A 19856-nucleotide genomic window follows, 5' to 3' on the forward strand; every position below is an offset into this window, starting at 1 on the left:
ATGAATCTCAAATACATTATGCTAATTGAAATAAGCCATACTCAGAGGCTGTGATCCCATTATGACATGCTGGAAAAGCAACATTATAGGGACAGAAAACAGATTAGTGGTTGGCTGGTTGGATAAGGTGGTTGAAAGTTGGGGAGGGTTGATTACAAAGTGGCATGAGGAAGTATTTAGAGATAATGGAACTTTTGTTATTGTGCAGGTAATTACATGGTTATTTGAATTGATCAAAACTAATATAGCTGTACGCTTAAAAGGGTGAGATTTACTGTATGTCCTTTGTTTTCTAATAAACCTAACTTAGAAGAAAATCATTAGGTACAATTAAGAGCATATTGGCCCAACAGTGAAAAATATCAGTGACAGAGCAATAGAAATCCACCATGATTTGAAAAGAAAGATTAAAATAAGAAACAGAGAGAAAGATATTTGGGAGAAAAAGCAAAGAGTCAAACATACATGTAACTGGAGTTTCAGAAGAGAGGAGAGAGAAAAATGTAGAAAATCATTTCAATAAATACTGGCCAAAAATTATCTAAATTTGATCCAAAACAACAACCCCACAGGTCTGGGAAATTCACTGACTGTAGCAGAATAAATTTCAAAAATTTACCAAGAAACTGCCACTAAACTAAACACAACATGGTAAAACTACTGAAAACAAAAGAAAAAGTAGCCAGTGAGAGGGAAAAACAAAAAAACACAAACATATTACATCCTCCCTCTCCTCACTCCAAAGTAAGAATGACATGACAGCTGACTTTTGTTAAGGAACTGTTGAAACTACAAGACAATAATTTCTGCTAATGTGCTGAAAGAAAAAACAGCCTAGAATTCTCTGTGAAAGAGAAATCTTTCAGAACTGAAGGTGAAATAAAAACAGTTTCAGATAAACAAAAGCTAAGAGAATTTGTCATTAGCCAACCTGGACTATAAGAATTGATAAGGAAGTCCTCCTGGCTGAAGAGAAATAATACCTGATGGAAATTCAGACCCAAAAGAACGGAGAAAGGACACTCTTCTGGTTTAAAAGGCAGTGTATTATCTGGCCCTCATCTGTTACTCAGATTTAATCTCATAAGATGTTCTCTTGAACTCACTGCCCAGCCCGGTGTTTCTTGATTTTGTTTTTTCCCAAATTCTGCCAAACCCATTAATGGATCATGAATCCTAGAGGGTCAGGATGAATATGTTACTTTTTAAGTAGAGTAGAATGGGAAATACCAGAGTACACTGGTGTGAGGGCTAAGTATTAACTTTTAGCATTATCTCAGGCCTGTTTGTTTATATACTGGTTTACAATGTAAAATGTATTTCTTGATCTCTGGGTTATAGTCCAGAATGTTTGGAAAACACTCCCCTAATTCCACTGGCCTTTGTACTTCTTGAACATCCCAGTTCCTGTGTGTTGTCACCTGAGAACTTTCTTTTTCATATCTTGGCATGGCTAGCTTCTTTTCAACTTTTAAATTTGAGCTCAAATATTACCTTCTAAGAAAACTTTTTGCTGCCTTTCTAAAAAAGCAGGGTACTGCAGTTAGTGTCAGCATGATCTTAAAAAAATCCTAGAGCTAAAGAGCATTGAAAGTTTCTTTTGAACTTACCCTGAATTTGTGTCTGGTACTCAGACCTTTCTCAAAACTTGTCAATAATGGAAAGAAAATGTAGGGAAGCAAATAAACTATAATGACAGTCTGTTTTAGGTGGGAAAAGGTTATTAGACTTCTCCAGATCTGTTCCCTGGAATTCAAATGCACAAAGTCTTTTTTTTTTTTTTCCGATTAACATCTTGTCATTCCTTTCCTCTTTCTTTCCACTGGAAATTATTACTTTGCACTAGTTTTTCTGGTCCTATGTGAAAGCAGCTTTCCATTAATTCTTGAATTTCTCCGTTTTTCAGTGGTCAAATGTGCATATCCATACATTGAAAATGGAATGATAGTCTCAGGACTTGGATCAAAATTTTACTACAATGCAACGATTGTATATAGATGCATGGAGGGTTTTAAGCTTAATGGCAGCAACAAAATCGTCTGTAGTGCGAACAGTACTTGGGAGCCTGAGAAACCAACATGTATTAAAGGTATAAATATTGTCATTTTCCTTTTTTTTTTTTCTTTGACATTAAATATCAATGATACAGAATAATAGAAAAGAAACAATTTTCATATTTAACTGTCTTGTATTCATTTCTATGATAGTTGTATGACTTCATATTTACAAAGAAATCTGCTCTTGCGATTTTGGATGTCTTTATAGGGTCTTAGCATTTCATGTACATCACACATGTATATAAATTTCTCTTGTTTGACATTTTTTGCATGTAAAAATGAATAGCAATCATTTTTCAGAGTAAATTGAAGCATAGGAAGTTTTACCTAAATAAGAGTGAAAGGCATAATTCATATTAATGAAAAGAAAATAATAATGTCCAAGTTTTTTATTCAGTCTACCTTATTTTGTTTTCTAGAGTCAACTACTCCTAGTACCCAGACTCCAATTTCCAGTGCCTCAGGTTTAGTAACTACCTGTATATATTTTTTCAAAAGTCTTTTAGATTCTTGATGAAAATACTAGCAGTAACTCCCAAGTGTTTGATCCAATCTACATTTTTTTTGTTTTCCAGTGTCAACTCCTCCCAGTTCCCAACCTCCAATTTCCAGTGTCTCAGGTCTAGTAACTTCCTGCTTATATATTTCAAAATCCTTTACATTCCTTGTGATTTTTTTCAAAATCTTTTAAATTTCTATGATTTGTACTCATTCATCAATTTTAGGAATGAAAGGGAGAACATATTAACAGCCATTTTAGTTGTTACATTTAGTGACTTTAAAATTATTTGCAGTAGTCTGCAGATATAAGCAGGTGGCAAGTTAAGTAAACTTTAAACATGTTTACTTACATGTAAAATGATTAAAAGATGTTTTTTTTGGTGGATGATTTAAAACCTTCCTTACTGAGTGATAGTAAATTTAAAATGGGATCCATTTAAAGCACTTAGCACAGTGCCTGGTATCCAGAAAGCTCTTAAAGGTAGCTTGTATGTATTACAGCATAACTCAAATTAATATTAATGCAGAGGAAGGTCCATGGCGTCTGTTTTTTAACATGTGTGTTTTCTGTATCATTGACATTTATAATTTATTCATTTTAAAAGTGATCTGTTGACACCTTTACAGGGTATCTCCTGGGTCTAGAACTATGTTTCTTTTCCCAGACCGTGACCAGTTTGGTTCTGCAGGGACTACTGATTAGCTGCTCTGCCTAAGTCTTGAGAGACTATTTTGATATGGTGGAAGGAATAATCTTCCTGATTTCAGGGCTGCTGTCTCTGGCTTCTTCTCTTTGGTTGCAGCAGAAGCAAGAGACAAGAGGAAGAGAGGAAGAGCATTAGCCTGGGCAGACTGCACTCAGGGTCCCAGTGTGGCTCTGCTCACTAAAGTAACATCATTTCTGTAGGTTCCAGTGTCCCATTGTTTAATGACTCAAACAAATGTCATCTACTGGCTTTTAATTTGTTTACTTCCTATTGTCCTAATATTTTAAGGACTGAGGGGAATTTTTCATGTTAACATGGTAATTAGAACACCTTTTTATAATTCCCGTAAACCTGGTATCCAGTAATCTCCTTGAGTACCTTGGTGAGGGCTGTGAAGTCTTGGGGGGAAAAAGATGTTTTTTTTGGTGGATGATATTGACCCATCCATGTTTACTCACATGGTCCTACTGGGACTATGCACTGTGGTATACTATGTTTTTTGATAGGCTCTTTTGAAAGAGTTGACCATAAGCATTTTATAAAGGATTTATAAAACACTGATGCAGTTCAGTGTTTGAAGAAGAGAGAATTGTGAGGACAAATCTATAAAGAAGGTAAACTACAGGGATTTTTTTTAAAATATCAAAAATCAAAATTCCTCATGAGACTGTCAATCATTTTTTATCATCAGTTAGAGAGCATGAAAAGGATCATTAGTGACATATAATGGTGATAAGGTAGATCTGATTATGCAAATATGAAAAAATGTGGGCAAAATACTAAGTGGAAAAGAAAAGGATACAAATTATGTAATAGGGTACTATGTGGATGGTATTTTTTTAAAGTTTCATATCTTTATTCTGAACACATATTTTTATGGTTTATTATTAGTTAACTTCTAGGATTTCCATTATATAATACAAAGCCATAGTGAACATCCCATAGTGAACATTCTTATGGATACATTCGTATGTACTTGTGTAAATATATATTTTAGGTTAACTTCACAGAAGTAGAATTGCAAAGTTTAGGAAGTATGTGTATTTTTCATTTGGGGAAATAATTCAATTTGAGAAATAACCTTTTTAAAAAATCAAAAGTAAATCCATAATTTTGTATTGATAAGTCTGGAGAATTGAATCACATTTAGTTTTCCAGATTCCAAGCCTACTCATCCAACTATGACTCTGGGGTCAAGTCATCCAGGTTCAGGTGTTCTTTATTCTACATATATTGCTTAGAACTTTTTAGGGTGATGAGTGAAAAATGATGTCACATATTAATTCGCATTTATTTAATTATCAATGAAGCTGAGCTTTTTTCATCTACAGTTATTTGTTCATGTCCTTTTTTCATTTTTCTATTTGGTTTCTAAAATATTTCTTGTTGATTTGTCAGAACTCATCAAAGCCTGTTTAAAATGAACTTTTTTCTCTAGGTTTTTTTTTTTTTTTTTGTCTTATATTTACTAGTCAGTTTTCTTTTAAAATTTTATATTATTGGGTATATATATTGCTTTTTATAACTTTTAATTACATAAATAGTATATGAATATGAATTTGTAAAATTTCAAACATTATGAAAGCATACAGAGTAAAAGATCACTTCTCCTCCTCTTTCTCTAGTCCATTTCCTGAATCATCACTTAATAGTTTAGGTTATCTTTTTATTTTTGTACATCAACATCTTTATTTGTGTACTTATACATATTTTGGCATTTTTTCTTTTTTCTTAACCAAAGATGGCATTATGCTGCTCATATTTTTCTGAAGCTTTCACTTTTTCCATTTAATGTCTTGAATTGGGGTTGTTTTTAGATTTACTCCCATCCTTTTTAATGATGACTTTAATATATACCATATTTAACTATTCTCCTATCAGTGGTCATTTACGTGTGCATTTTACATTGATAGGTAGCTGGGTGTATTGATCTTTTCCCTAATGACTATGACTGTGTATCCTTCTTATAAAAGCTTCAGGACTTCCCCATGCTGAAATTATATAAACATCTTAACCATACATCCTGATTGCATTATTTGCATTAAATCGTTGTTTTATCTGAAATTCATTATGGTATGTGGAATGAGATTAGGTTCATCTCCATTCCACCCACCCCATCTAATGGCTAAGTAGAACTATTTGTTGAATAAGTTGTCTTCTCTACAGCTGTTTTGAAGTGCCAATTTTTATCATACATTAAATAAAGTCATAGGTGTTCTAATCTTCTCTCTGTTCCCTTGATCTCTGTCCATTCCTGTGCCCCCACTATGTCGATTTTTTGACGGCAGTACCATAATATGTTTTAATATCTGGCAGAAGACATCCTTTTCAGAAATGTTCAGACTATTTTCTATGTTAATTTTTCTAGATAAAATTTTTTTGACTATTTCAGCCATTTTAAGTGTACATTTCAGTGGCATTAGGTACATCACTACTAGCTATCATCCCAACTTTTTCATCATCTCAAAATGAAAGATTATATCCATTTAATAATAACCTCCCATTCTCCCTCCCCTCAGCCCTGGTAACCAATATTCTACTTTCTATCTCTATGAATTTGACTATTCTAGGTCAAGAAGTAGAATCACTTCTGACTTATTTCACTTAGCATGATGTTTACAAGGTTTGTCCCTCTTGTAACATGTAGCAGAACTGTATTCCCTTTTACGGCTGAATAATATTGCATTATTTGTATATACCATATTTTGTTTATCCATTCATTTGTTGATAGCCACTTGGGTTGTTTCCACCTTTTGGCTATTCTGAATAACACATTGGGGTGTATGGTAATTCTGTGTTTCCCTTTTTGAGGAACAAACTTAGTGTCTCCCTCAGTGGCTGCACCATTTTACATTCTCACCAGTGATACACATAGGTTCTAATTTCTCTACCTCTTTGTCAACACATATTTTTCTGTTTTTTGATAATAGCCATCCTTATACATGTAAAGTAGTATCTCATTGTGCTTTTCTATTTTTTAATTTCCCTAATGATTAGTAATTGATCATCTTTTCATGTGCTTATTGGTCTCTTATAGATCTTCTTGGGAGAAATGTCTACTCAAGTTTGTTTCCTATTTTTGAATTGATTTTTTGTTGTTGTTGAGTTTTAGGAGTTCATTATGTATTTTGGATATTAATCTCTTATCAGATACATTATTTGAAGATGTTTTCTCCCATTCTGTGTATTGCCTTTTCACTCTGTTGGTAGTGTCATTTGAAGCACAAAGGTTTTTAATTTTGGTAAAGTCCAGTTTACCTATTTGTTCTTTTGTTGCCTGTGTTTTGGGTGTGACATCCAAGAAATCATTGCCAGATCCAACATCATGAAGATTGTCCTCTATGTTTTCTTCTAAGCGTCTTATAGTTTTAGCTCTTTAGTTCTGTGATCCTTTTTGAATTAATTTTTGTATATGATGTAAGTGTCCAACTTCACTATTTTGCATGTGGATATCTGTTTTCCAAGAAACGTTTGTTGAAGAGATTATCCTTTCCCCATTTTTCCCCATTGAATGTTCTTAGCACCCTGTTGACAGTCATTTAACCATATAAGCAAGGGTTTATTTCTGGGCTTTCTACTCTATTCCATTAGTCTGTGTGTTTTTTTCTATGCCGGTACCACTCTGTTTTGATTATTGTAGCTTTTTTTTTTTGAGGGGGGGGTACGCGGGCCTCTCACCGCCGTGGCCCCTCCCGTTGCGGAGCACAGGCTCCGACGCGCAGGCTCAGCGGCCATGGCTCACGGGCCCAGCCGCTCCGCGGCATGCGGGATTCTCCCGGACCGGGGCATGAACCCACGTCCCCTGCACCGGCAGGCGGACTCGCAACCACTGCGCCACCAGGGAAGCCCAATTGTAGCTTTTTAGTATGTTTTGGAACCAGGAAGTATGAGCCCTCTCAACTTTGCTCTTCTTTTTCAAGATTTTTCTTGGCTATTGCTAGTCCCTTGATTCCATATGAATTATAGGTTTGATTTTTCAATTTATGCAAAATGCATTTTCAAGATGGTAATAGGGGTTGCATTTAATATGTAGATTGCTTTGTGTAGTATTAGCATCTTAATAATATTAAGTCTTCCAATCCATGAACACAGGATGTCTCTCCATTTATTTATGTCTTTAATTTTTTTTCAGCAATGTTTTGTAGTTTTCACTGGATGAATGTTGCACTTCCTTGGTTAGTTTATTCCCAAGTATTTTATTCTTTTTGATACTATTGTAAATGGAATTGTTTCCTTAATTTCCTTTTTGGACTGTTCATTGCTCATGTGTAGAAATACAACTGATTTTTGTTGATTTTGTAGCCTGCAGCCACCTTTGCTGAATTGTTATATCAGTTGTGTGTGTGTGTGTGTGTGTGTGTGTGTGTGTGTGTGTAATCTTTAGAGTTGTCTTTTTATAAGATCATGTCATCTGGAACAGAGATCATTTATTTCTTCTTACCCAATTTGGGCTCTTTTTATTTCTTTTACTTGCCTAATTGCTCTGTCTAGAACTTCCAGTGTTATGTTGAATAGAAATGGCAAACGCAGGCATCCTGGGTTGTTTCTTATCTTAAGGGAAAAACTTTCAGTTTTTCACCATTGAATATGATGTTAGCTATGGATTTTTTATAAATTGTCTTTATTATGTTAAAGTTTCCTTCTATTACAAATCAGATTCTAAATTGTTTTTAAGCCCTCCTGTACCTTTTAGTTTTTTTGTTCTGTTGAGATATAATTGACATATGGCACTGTATAAAGTTTACATTGTACATCATGATTTGGCTTACATACATCATGAAATGATTACCACAGTAAGTTCAGTGAACATCCGTTATCTTATATAATACAAAATTGAGGAAATAGAAAAAAAATTTTTTCCTTGTGATGAGAACTCGTAGAGTTTACTCTCTTAAAAACTTTCTTACATAACATACAGCAGTGTTAGTTATATTTATCATGTTGTACATTACATCCCTAGTACTTATTTATCTTATAACTGGAAGATTGCACCTTTTGACTGCCTTCATGCAATTCCCCTTTCGTCCCACCCTCTGACTCTGTTAACCACAAATCTGATCTCTTTCTATGAGTTTGTTTGTTTGTTTGTTTTTGAAGTATAATTGATCTACAGCACTATGTTAGTTCCTGGTATACAACATAGTTAATATTTTCATACATTTCAAAATGATCACCATGGTAAGTCTAGTTACCATCTGTCACCATACAAAGATATTACATAACTATTGACTATATTCCCCATACCTTACATTTCATACCCATGACTCATTTATTTAGTAACTGAAAGTTTTTACTTCCTAATCTCCCTCATCTATTTCTCTCCTCCCCATACGTCAAATCCTCTCCTCCTGGTAGCCACCTGTTTGTTCTATGTATGACTCTGTTTCTGTTTAGTTATGTTTATTTGTTTTGTTAGATTCCACGTATGAGTGAAATCATATAGTATTTGTTTTTCTCTTTCTGACTTGCTTCACTTAGTATAATACCCTCTAGGTCTATCCATGTTGTCACAATTGGCAAGATTTCATTCTTTTTTTATTCCATTGTATGTGTGAATGTGTGTGTGTGTGTGTGTGTATGGATAAAGAAGATGTAGTGCGTGTGTACAGGAGGGCTTAAAACCAATTTAGGATCCAATTTGTAATAGAAGGAAACTCTAACAAAGTAACATTCATCTATGGATGGGCACTTAGTTTGCTTCCATATCTTGGCTATTGTAAATAATGTTCCAGTGAACATAGGGGTGCATATACTTTTCAAATAAGTGTTTTCATTTTCTTAGGGTAAATACCCAGTGTTGGCTTGTATGGTAGTTCTATTTTTAAGTTTTTGAGGAATCTCCATACTGTTTTCAATAGTGGCTGCATCAATTTACATTCCCACTAACAGTACACAGGGGCTCCCTTTTCTCTACATCCCTACCAGTATTTGTTATTTGTTGTCTTTTTGATGATAGCCATTCTGACAGGTGTGAGGTGATATATCATTGTGCTTTTGATTTGTACTTCCTGATGAGTAGTGATGTTGAGCATCTTTCATGTGCCTGTTGGCAATCTGTATGACTTCTTTGGAAAAATGTCTATTCAGGTCTTCTACCTATTTTTAAATTGGGTTCTTTGTTTTGTTTTGATGTTGAGTTGTATGTGTTCTTTGTATATTTTGGATATTAACCCCTTGTCAGATATATTGTTTGCAAATATCTTCTCCTATTCATAGGTGGTCTTTTCATTTTGTTGATAGTTTTCTTTGCTGTGCAAAAGTTTTTTAGCTTGATGTAGTCCCATTTGGTTTTTTACTTTCGTTTCCCTTGCCTGAGGAGACATCCAAAAAAATATTGCTAAGGCTAAAGTAAAAAAAGGGTATTTGCTATGTTTTCTTCTACAAGTTTTATGTTTTCAGGTCTTCCATTTAAGTCTTTAATCCATTTTGAGTTTATTTTTGTATATTTTGTGAGCAAGTAGTTCATTTTGATTCTTTTTCATGTTGCTGTACCATTTTCCCAACACCATTTATTGAAGAGGCTGTCTCTTCCCCATTATGTTTTCTTGTCTCCTTTATTGTAGATAATTTTCCATGTAGCTGTGGGTTTACTTCTGTGCTCTCTCTTCTGTTCCATTGTTCTATGTGTCTGTTTTTGTGCTAGGACCATACTGTTTGATTATTTTAGCTTTGTAGCATAGTTTTAAGTCAGGATATGTGATACCTCTAGCTTTGTTATTCTTTCTTAAGATTGTTTTGGCTATTCGGGGTCTTTTTGTTTCCATACAAATTTTAGAATTATTTTTTTCTAGTATTTTGATAGGGATTGCATTGGATCTGTAGATTACCTTGAGGTGTATGGTCATTTTAACAATATTAATTCTTCCATTCCAAGCACAGTATATCTTTCCATCTGTGTTGTCTTCAATTTCTTTCATCAGTGTCTTATAGTTTTCTGAATATAGGTCTTTTACCTACTTATTTCTTGGTATTTTGTTCTTTTTGATTTGATTGTAAATGGGGTTGTTTTCTTAATTTTAGTTTTAAGTATAATCACATTGAATCCATAGGATAATTCTGACAATACACTAATGATAAATTTGTTTGCTGTACCACAGAATATTGTCCCAGGAAATGTTACTGGACAGGAAGAAGAATGCTTTGATACTGAATATAAATTTATAATATTTTGATACTACTTTTAATGAGAAACATTAATATAGTTTATATAAGGAAAATAAAATTATAAGGGTTTTTGTACAAAGTCAAAAAATCAAAACCTGTGAATTTAGAGGACTTTAAGCTTTATTGTTTTTTCTTCTTCTTTTTTTTACTTCCATTTTTTTCCTTTTTTCTAGGACATCCCAGTCCCAGTGATGAACCACCACCTAAAGATGCTGAGAGTTTAGGTATTATTTTGGTGGTTAATAACCCTGCATCATGAGGCCCTAGTTTTCAACATGGAAATATTACCGTTATCTGTAGTTAGAAAAGAGACAACATGTCACAAATTGGTGATAATTGTTCAATGTGTAATTGTAAATTGTACATTTTAAGTAATTTTAAAGGTGAAGATACCATGACAAATATAAGTGGTACTATGTATAGGCACATGTGGGTAATACAGTTTTTAAGAGGTTCCCCAATTTAGGCTTCCTAGCATGATAAGTTTACTTTCTTAAATAATATGGTTATATGTAGTTTAATATATATAAAACATAGCTTGTTTTCCATGTGATAGTGTTACTTTGTAATGGCAATTTTTAGATAAATTTTCTTTCTACTGGTACCTTGTATATACAAGCCTTGAAGTACTACTAGTTGGGTTAGTTTTTCTATATCAAGCTGGGGTAGCACACTTAATGTTGGCTCACATAGTTCACACATATGTGTTAAAGAACTTGATGAAGTATAGTTGTGACAGTTAAATGAAATATGAAGATTTACTGATAAGGAAATGAAGAAAAATAGCTAATACTTTACTTTAAATTAGTAAAGTTAATCTTTTTATAAAATGTACTTTAGGCTTGTTATGTTTTCCCTCTGAAAACTTGCCACTGTGTCAAGTGAATCCAGTGCCATCTCAAGATGCTTACACTTGATAATATTTATGAAATAAAAAGAGTAGAGCTGAACATGACATTTTATGCTATGAGTTATAGATAACAAAAGTAATGGCAGTTTAGAAGCAGAGGTACTGACAAACATTTCTAAGAATTAAGATTTGGTAGTATTATTTATTGCTCTCTGGATAGTCAAAAATGCATGTTTACATTTCTATGCATAGTTTTTAATCCATGTTCCCTGGTGTTCCCTTTACATTTTTAGATCAAATCTCCTTGTAGGACTATGTCTTAATCTGGGGGGAAAGGGGAATAGGAGCTGTGATGATACAATGATGTATTGTTTGTGAAGACTCTGCAAATAACATCTATATGATAGATTAATAGCACTCTATGACTTGTTCTACAGACCCACTTAGGGAAAAAAATACATGTTAAATTTCCAACAAAGTCATAAATAATAAAAGACTGAATGTTGAACTAAACGAACTACAGTGGGCTGTTACATTTCTAAAATGATTTTCCTCGAAACTAGTAAATTCTAATTGTCCTAGTTACCTTTACTAAATAACCTGATGTGGTAGCTACAGCATACAACAATGAAAAGTGAGGTTCCTGTTAGGAGTTTCACAAGGTGTGTCCTAACCCTGGAATGTGATTTGAAGGGTTCTGTGATCAAAATAACCTGGAAACACTGGCAGTCATGCTAAAAATAGATTGATAATTTTTCTTTGTAGTTATAGATGATCTGATCAAATTAAAATGCTGCTACCTGGAGACCCCTAGGTACTTAATTATCCCCCAAACTGTTTTCATTTTTTTCTCAGGTGCAGGAATCATTGTTGCAATTGTCATTGGTGCACGTACGTATCCCAAACTTTGATACCAATTAAATCAAGACATTACTCTGAAAAGTGCAATAGTTTTTTAAAAGATTTTTCAATTTCTGTGGCTTTATAGCTTGAAATTAAGTAAAACAGGGAAAACCTGACCTTTTATATAATACACTACCTTGTATTATTGTTTGTCTATTCCTTTGTATTCTACATGTCCAGTTACTAACAAACCCTAAATAATATAAGTTGTTTCAAGATCATTACTCATATGAGTTTGCATCCCAAATATGCTTTGAGTAATTTTCTCAATTATCAAGGACTCTTCTCTGACTTACTCTGTACTGTTTAATGCAAAGAATTGGATTGATACTGAAGAGTCCAGATGGAATGTAAATGTATATGTGCTTAAATAAGATAACATTTTCTGGCCATGGAAATCTGACCATCATTTATTTCTTCTGCTAGATTTTGAATCTTGGCAATGATTTTTCACAGTTACATATCATTTGTTTCCCGATTTCTTGTAGTTTTTGGCGTTGGAGTAGTCTGCAGCATCTGCTTCTGTTTTTACAAAAAGAAGAAAGGGTAAATTAAAGCATGTTTTTTAATTTATTGGTCCTTCTCACAGTTGACATAGTTTTGTGCAGTTTTTGTTTGTAGTCTGTATTGCATGTTGTTTTCTCAAAAAATGCTCCTGCATGAGTGTGTTGTCTGAATTACATTTCTTTACTAAAAATGTTTTCAGCTGCTTTCAATATCATTGCAACAAGAGTAATCTGTGCAGGTTGCCTCAGCTAATTATGATGTAAGAAAAATTTCTGTGGGATTTGAGGTTTAAGTGCTGTAGTAAATCATGGACCATTTGGGGGCTTTCTCTATCCTAGGTGTACCCAACTTCCTAGATTGGACTAATGGCCAAGATTAAATAGTATAAAATGGTTCACTGGAGACCTTGACAGCTGTAGTCACTGTAATTTTTATGGTGAAAGTTTACAGTTGTCTGTATAACTTAGGTAGTAGTAAGAAGCTACATAGATGGCTCATTCAGATACCCACTTTGCTTTCTTTTAGATTTGTTATTCATACAGGTTAAACTGGGGAATTTAAAGCAACACTATTTGATTTCCCTCTTATGTTCTCTTAATTTACTAGGTTGAAGTAAAACTGATGGGGTTAAACTAAAAGTTGCTGAGAGGGTAAGATTTATAAGGCACTTCATGAACTCTGTCTTTTTATCTATAAAAATGAAATAAGGGGGGGGACTTAAAATTGGAAAAAAAAGGTACAAATACATATCTTCTAAGGAGAATAGAGTTTTTAAACATCATCTTAAATTTTAATGAAATAATTTAAAATCTAATGAAAGACTTAGAATAAAACTGGAGCATAGACCAAGATTAGGTGCTTTGATATTTCTGACTTTTAGTGTTTTTTTTCCCCCCTATTGCTTTGGAAATAGCTTTGAAATTGAACTAATAATTAACAACAATTGGTATTCATGGCTTTATGATATATATATTCCTTTTATATTAATCACTGGGTTTGGACTACATAATAAGAGTACATTCGTCACTCAAAGAGCTAAAACTTTTTTTATATTTCCTGGTTATCTTTTAAAAATATCCCCAGTGCCTTCATCTGAATCTTCAATCTTACATTTGTAGAACACATAGTATGCATATTTGATTTCTCTATCAGCAGGTATATTTTTAAAATTACATGTACACAGCAATCTGAGAAGGAAGTACTATCAGTGAAATATTTGACAAGTCTAAAAGGTTTATCTGGAAATAACCTCTCAAGAAAGCAAAACAAAATAGCTTTCTGCTCCTCACTCCCCTTCTTTGCTTAAAACTTCACTACACCAAAATAAGGTTCCCTAACAAGTATCAACCAAAAACTCCCTCTAGCTATCAGTTAATGAAAGCCAAACAATTATCTGAGCATCGTATCCCCCAGGTTAAAGTTTCAGTAGCATTAGAGATCTGAGATCCCATTTCTAATGCGTTCCCAAGTGATGATGCTGCTGGGCCTGGACTACACTTTGAGAAACCAGGGTGTAGACCATTACTGATGTGTCTGTGCTCTTTAACTTGAAGAAACACCGTCAAGCTTATTGGGAAATGTTTTACCTGTTTAAGATTATTGGATTTTTTAAAGACTCCTCATTTATGTGTATGCTTTTTTAAAAGAATGTGAAGTAATACCTAGCTTTAGTTTGCCTTTCTTTTAAAAAGGTAAATATTTTTATTATATTCTTTGCATTGCTTAATGTCCATATTCCCCACCCCCCCAATTGCTTTTGTTGCTTTAGAAACTACTTTACAAGACTGTAAAGTGTAGGCAGTTGCTTATCCATTCCTAGGGATAACTCTGGAAGCAGGATACCAGGCACAATAATCCAGAATTTCTGTTAATGGGAGTTCCCTGGCAGTCCAGTGGATAGGACTCAGCACTTTCACTGCCGTGGGCTGGAGTTCAATTCCTGGATGGGGAACTAAGAACCTGCGAGCTTTGTGGCGTGGCCAAAACCAAAACAAAAAACCACAAATTTGCTGTTAAAACTTGATACAAAATGGATTTGATATAAACTTGTATTTATGATATTTTGGGAACACAATTACCCTGCTACAATATTTATACCAAAGCATGAAAATAGTATAAGTAGTCATTTTTAAGACAATTAAATTTTGATGAAATATGGCCACAGGGTTAAAGTACTCTGTTATAGTTTCCTGTTTCTTAGCTCTCAACTAAGAATAGAATAGGATCCCAGTTGGTCTGATGGGCTCCGTCTACATCTTCCTTCCTTTTCCCTTTCAGTCTCCTTTCTTAACTAACTCTTCCACCAAACTTTCCAGCCTTGGAATCCACAGCCCTTGCCCTCTCCTTTGCTATTGCTTGAGTCCTGTCTTGCATGTCCTGACTGTGTGGTTCCAAAAAACAGATACCTTTTGTTTACATTAATGTTTTCAATTATTTGTTGTGAATATTTTTTTCATAAATGCATGATTTTCTCTACTCGGGTTAAATCATCAGTGGATAAGTGAGAGTTTTTTAAGTTCATTAGAATTATTGCAATAATTTATGTATTTTAGTAACAGTGACTGAGTACTTTTTCTTTTTTCCATTAAGGATATTTATTATTTGTTGTAATTTTAAAATATTTTAATGTTATATTAATAATGACTGATCCAGTAACTGTAATTTTTAAGCTGTCTGCTTAAATTAATATTACTGAAGCTTTTTTGGATATAATACAAATGGTGAATCCAGTTCAGGTGGTGGGGAGTATAATGACATGGGTAAAAACTTGAATGGTCAAATTAACTTGAACATTTTTCTACCTGGTTCTCAAATTCTTGAGCATTGAACAAAGGCTTTAAAAAATTTTAGACAAAAACTAGTAAATAACAAAGATGTTGTAACAGTTGAGAGAGCATATTTACAAAATTTAGATCCATCCTAGAAAAATGGGAAGTCATATAAGTTTTACAGAGATCTTCCCTCAGGTGAAAACAATTGTGCCACAGGAAGAAACTGTCCTCGATGCAAACGATCCATCTGAAAATGTATGATGTCATAAAATCGATTTCTGAGACAGTATTACATGGAATTAATACATGCTCTGTGTATTGCCTCAAAATCTAAGGTGCTAGAGACCAGGACCATTTCTCCTCATACAGCCTTATTCTGTGAAAGAGAGTTTACATTATTCACTTCAGGCTAAGAGGTTTCAGAGGTAAACAGATTGCACACAAATTTAGAATCTGTTTATCTGCTGGATGATCTGTAAGACTTCAAAGGTAAAGTAGCTTCTTGCACCAAATTCCTGTTTCAAGTTCCTAATGAGAATCAGGAGAGCCATAATTTATGAACCTAATTGTCAGCTTTACTTCCCTTCTCCTCCGTCATTGATTTTATCCCATTTTTATGCTACTCTTGCTTCCTTTTGGTTTGACGTCACTATTTTATTCATCCCTGTTCCCTTCCTTTGTTCAGCACATACCTAACTGGTGAAAGCCACAGACAAGTAAATTTTATTTCTCTCTGAGAAAAGATGAGAGAAAGGTTTGCTTTTATGATTAAAAGGTATCTGATTTCTGTTGCGTTTCTTTTCAGAGATGTCCTTTCTTCTGAAAAATATTCAGTGAATATTTAGATATTGATAAACTAAGATAAGTGGGCAGTAGACATCCAAGAGGACATTTGAATTCCTGTTCCCTTTGCTAGATTATTGATATTTTCTCCTACCTTCCCTGTTTTAATGTAAAATAATGTGCATTGACAGGCTCTTGCTTTGATACAGGCGCCAACAGAGTAACGTCCCCCACGTCCTTTGATCAGACTGTCTAGCTCCTCTACCTTCTAGCAGCTGTGAATCCAAAGCTGGGGGAATTTTTTAGCCCAGTGGGAAATAATCACAGAATGTGTTCACTTTAAGTTCATTTTGGTTTTTCGACAGAAACCAAAATACATTTCACTTAATTTTGTAAAGATATTCAATTTCCACTTGTAAATATTAATTCTTTAAAGGCATTTATCTGTTTCCCTTGGCCAGGATATTTTTAACATATAAAAGAGAAACCACCACCAACAAAAAATCCTCAGATTTTGGAAAATTATGAAATGCATTGCCTTAAGCCATTTAACCCCCTCTACCTTCTGTCTCTGAATGAAATGAATTGGAAGTTCCTCCGTTTGTGCCAGAATGTGTGTCTGCATGGCCAGGAAAAGAGGAGTTATGTTTCCCACCACTTACAATGTGAGGCGCTACCCTAGGTTACAGTCATGAGTTTGGGAGCAGATTCTACAACGGCCAATAAGAAGGGCAGTTTCTTAGTAAAAGCAAAGTGGTGACTTTGATCACAGGGGCAAAGGGGAAGACAAAACATACCAACTAGAATGGCAGTGTGGGCCTACCCAGCCCTGTGAATCTGCTTGGTTCTCTTAGGATTCCTTTGAGGCTAAAGGCAACCAGGAAAGTAGTTTTCAGATGGGCCGTGAGCTTCAAGTTGTCTGTAAACACTTGAAGTTAACTTAATGAATACTGAAGGTAATATGACATAAATGTAATTAGTACAATAATTTACTTTCACATTTTAATCATCTTCAAATAGCTTTGTTGTTATTTCAAATTAATGTTTCTTTAAGTTTATATTAATGCAGGGACTTCCCTGGTGGTCCAGTAGTTAGGACTCCGCGCTTCCATTGCAAGGGGTATGGGTTCAGTCCCTTGTTGGGTAACCAAGATCCCGAAACCTGAGGGGAGTTGCTGAAAAAAAATAGAAAAATTTTATATTAATGCTTATTTATCCTTCTCATATATTGGATTTCTATTTAAAATTCTACTTAAAGAAAAGCATTTCACTACTACAGAAAAAGTATTGACCTCACAAAATAGTAAAATATAGTGGTCTTAGAGGATTCAGGATAGGCCTAAGTATTGAATCACTCTCCAGAATAGTCCTGAGGAAACTGCTTTATAACAAGTATTGTGCTGGTTCATCGTGATGCCTCCCCCACCAAGAGAAATATGAAAGTCTCCAGAATTAACACCGTTAGCTCTTACAGGGGGTAGGTACCCCGAAGCGTTAGCTGGGGCAGGCATATTGTAAATAACCAACTGGTCCCCATTTGGTTGTAGTCTATCTATTGTAGTCAGTTTCCTAAGCAGGGACTGGAACTGCGTTTTCCAGCTCCAGAGTCAGTAGCCCTGAGTGGCTGCCAAGGACGTCAGAAGTGGCTCATCCTACTTAAGGTGAGCTTCAGTGCACACTACACACCAGATTCAAAGACTTAGTGCAAAGAAATGTACAATCCATGGATATTGGGTTAAGTAAAATATGTTAAAACTAATTTTCCTGCTTATCCTTTTTTTGATGTGGCTTCTAGAAAATTCAGAATTACCTGTGTGACTTGCATTATATTTCTTTGGAAAACACTGGACTTGAATAACAGAGTTTAGAAAGATGTCTGTTGTTACCAAAAAAAAAAGTGTTATGTGAGTTTTAGTTACTTAGGAGACTCTCCAACCAGAACACATGATTTTCCTTGACTGTGAGGGGTAAATGAGGCATTCCTCACTGATCTTGAACGCTGCTGGAATCATTAGCTGTTTAAAGGTTTCATCTCAGAGTTAGATTTTAAATTGCAATATTAGGAAAATGTGTGTTTCTCTGTAGTCGTCCTCATTAGCTCTAAATTAAGATAAGGGAATATTTACTAAGTATATGTAACTGCTCTATTTCTTGTCATGGAGGGAATCAAAACTATAATACAGCAATAGAAGAAGGGTTTCTAGAGTGAGACTGGTTGAACATTGGAATTATTTTAAAAGAATCATTTAATTCCTAGTTCAGTGACTCTTACTAGTATATAGTTTTTTTTTTAATTGTCCATGTTCTAAATGGGCTTCTGGAATTTAATTTATGTACTTAATTATGTTCATCTCTGAACCGATTTTCTAACCTTGCTTCGTAGGAAAGAAGGTATTGCTACATACAGTGCTTACCAGGATAAGGCAACCACTCCAGCAGAGTAGAGAACTAAATGGTTTCCACAAACCCATGTATCATTCAGCCATGAAAATAAAGGAAATCCTACCATTTGAGACAATACAGATGGACCTTGAGGGCATTATGCTGGGTGAATAAGTCATATAAAGAAAGACAAGTACTGTATGATCTCACTTATATGTGGAATCCAAAAAAACCAAGCTTATAGAAAAAGAAATCAGATTTTTACCTTCATCAGAGGTGGTGGGCTGGGGGTGGCAGTTGAGTAAAGGCAGTCAGAAAATATAAACTTCCAATTATAAGATAAAAACGTACTGTGATGTAATGTACAGCCTAGTGACTACAGTTAGTAACACTGTATTGTATATTGGCAAGTTGCTAAGAAAGTGGATCTTAAAACTTCTAATCACATGGAAGAAAAAAATTTTTTTGTACGTACGTGAAGTGATGGATGTTAACTAAATTTATCGTGTAATCACTTTGCAATATATACATGATCAAATCATGCTGTACACCTTAAACTTATGCAGTGTTATATGTCAGTTATATTTCAATACTGAAAAAAAATCTATAAAAATTATTTGCTAGTTTCTTACACTGTCAGGAATGGAACTGTTAAGCTATAGTGCTAACATTTTAATGTGGCTGAAGTACAGTCACCATCATTTAATGCTTCTTTGAAATGTGTATGAATTTGTGTTTGAATATCTTGCTTGTTTTTCCTTAAATAACGCTTGTATTTATAGGGCAAGTCAACACAGTATCGTGACTAGTGTTAAGGTGGGGAAATATTTTTTCTATAATATCTCTAAACTCAGAGAAATATAATTCAAAATGACATTACATTTCATTTGTAAAGAAAGTGATTTTGAAATCTTTTCTGTTCAAAGATGATTGCCAACTCTTAAGATTCATTCTTCAACAATCCCAAAATATGCATTATATATTCTTTATTATAAAAGTTTGATTTCCTTAACTAAGAATATTACCGGAAAATACTCTTACAGTTAATAGGTTAAAATACTATTTTAAAAAATTTGTAACCTCTTGGTGATTTAGAGATGCTATAAAGTTTATTTCTGGCATTTGTTCTTCACCCCTTTTAATAACAATAAACCAGTCTAAGAAATCAAGAAGAATTCAGCATCAGTTGCATGCTTCTGTATAAAGTTAGAGGGCTTCTAACACCCATAGC

General features: G+C 34.1%; 1 protein-coding gene across 1 annotated transcript in view; it reads left to right on the top strand.

Moving 5' to 3' along the window:
- LOC103089778 (membrane cofactor protein-like) overlaps positions 1–18687 on the top strand; it is a gene marked incomplete at its 5' end in the record, with an annotated part of 34871 nt that extends 16184 nt beyond the window's left edge. The window contains 7 exons of the mRNA XM_007454155.1: positions 1907–2089; positions 2477–2521; positions 2633–2677; positions 10603–10653; positions 12135–12170; positions 12671–12728; positions 18627–18687. Coding sequence (XP_007454217.1) covers positions 1907–2089; positions 2477–2521; positions 2633–2677; positions 10603–10653; positions 12135–12170; positions 12671–12728; positions 18627–18687 — 479 coding nt within the window. The remainder of the gene's footprint in view (positions 1–1906; positions 2090–2476; positions 2522–2632; positions 2678–10602; positions 10654–12134; positions 12171–12670; positions 12729–18626) is intronic.
- Between the last annotated feature and the right edge of the window lie 1169 nt (positions 18688–19856).

The sequence above is a fragment of the Lipotes vexillifer genome, unplaced genomic scaffold (genome assembly GCF_000442215.2).
Source record: "Lipotes vexillifer unplaced genomic scaffold, Lipotes_vexillifer_v1.1 scaffold1546, whole genome shotgun sequence".
NCBI lineage: Eukaryota > Metazoa > Chordata > Mammalia > Artiodactyla > Lipotidae > Lipotes > Lipotes vexillifer.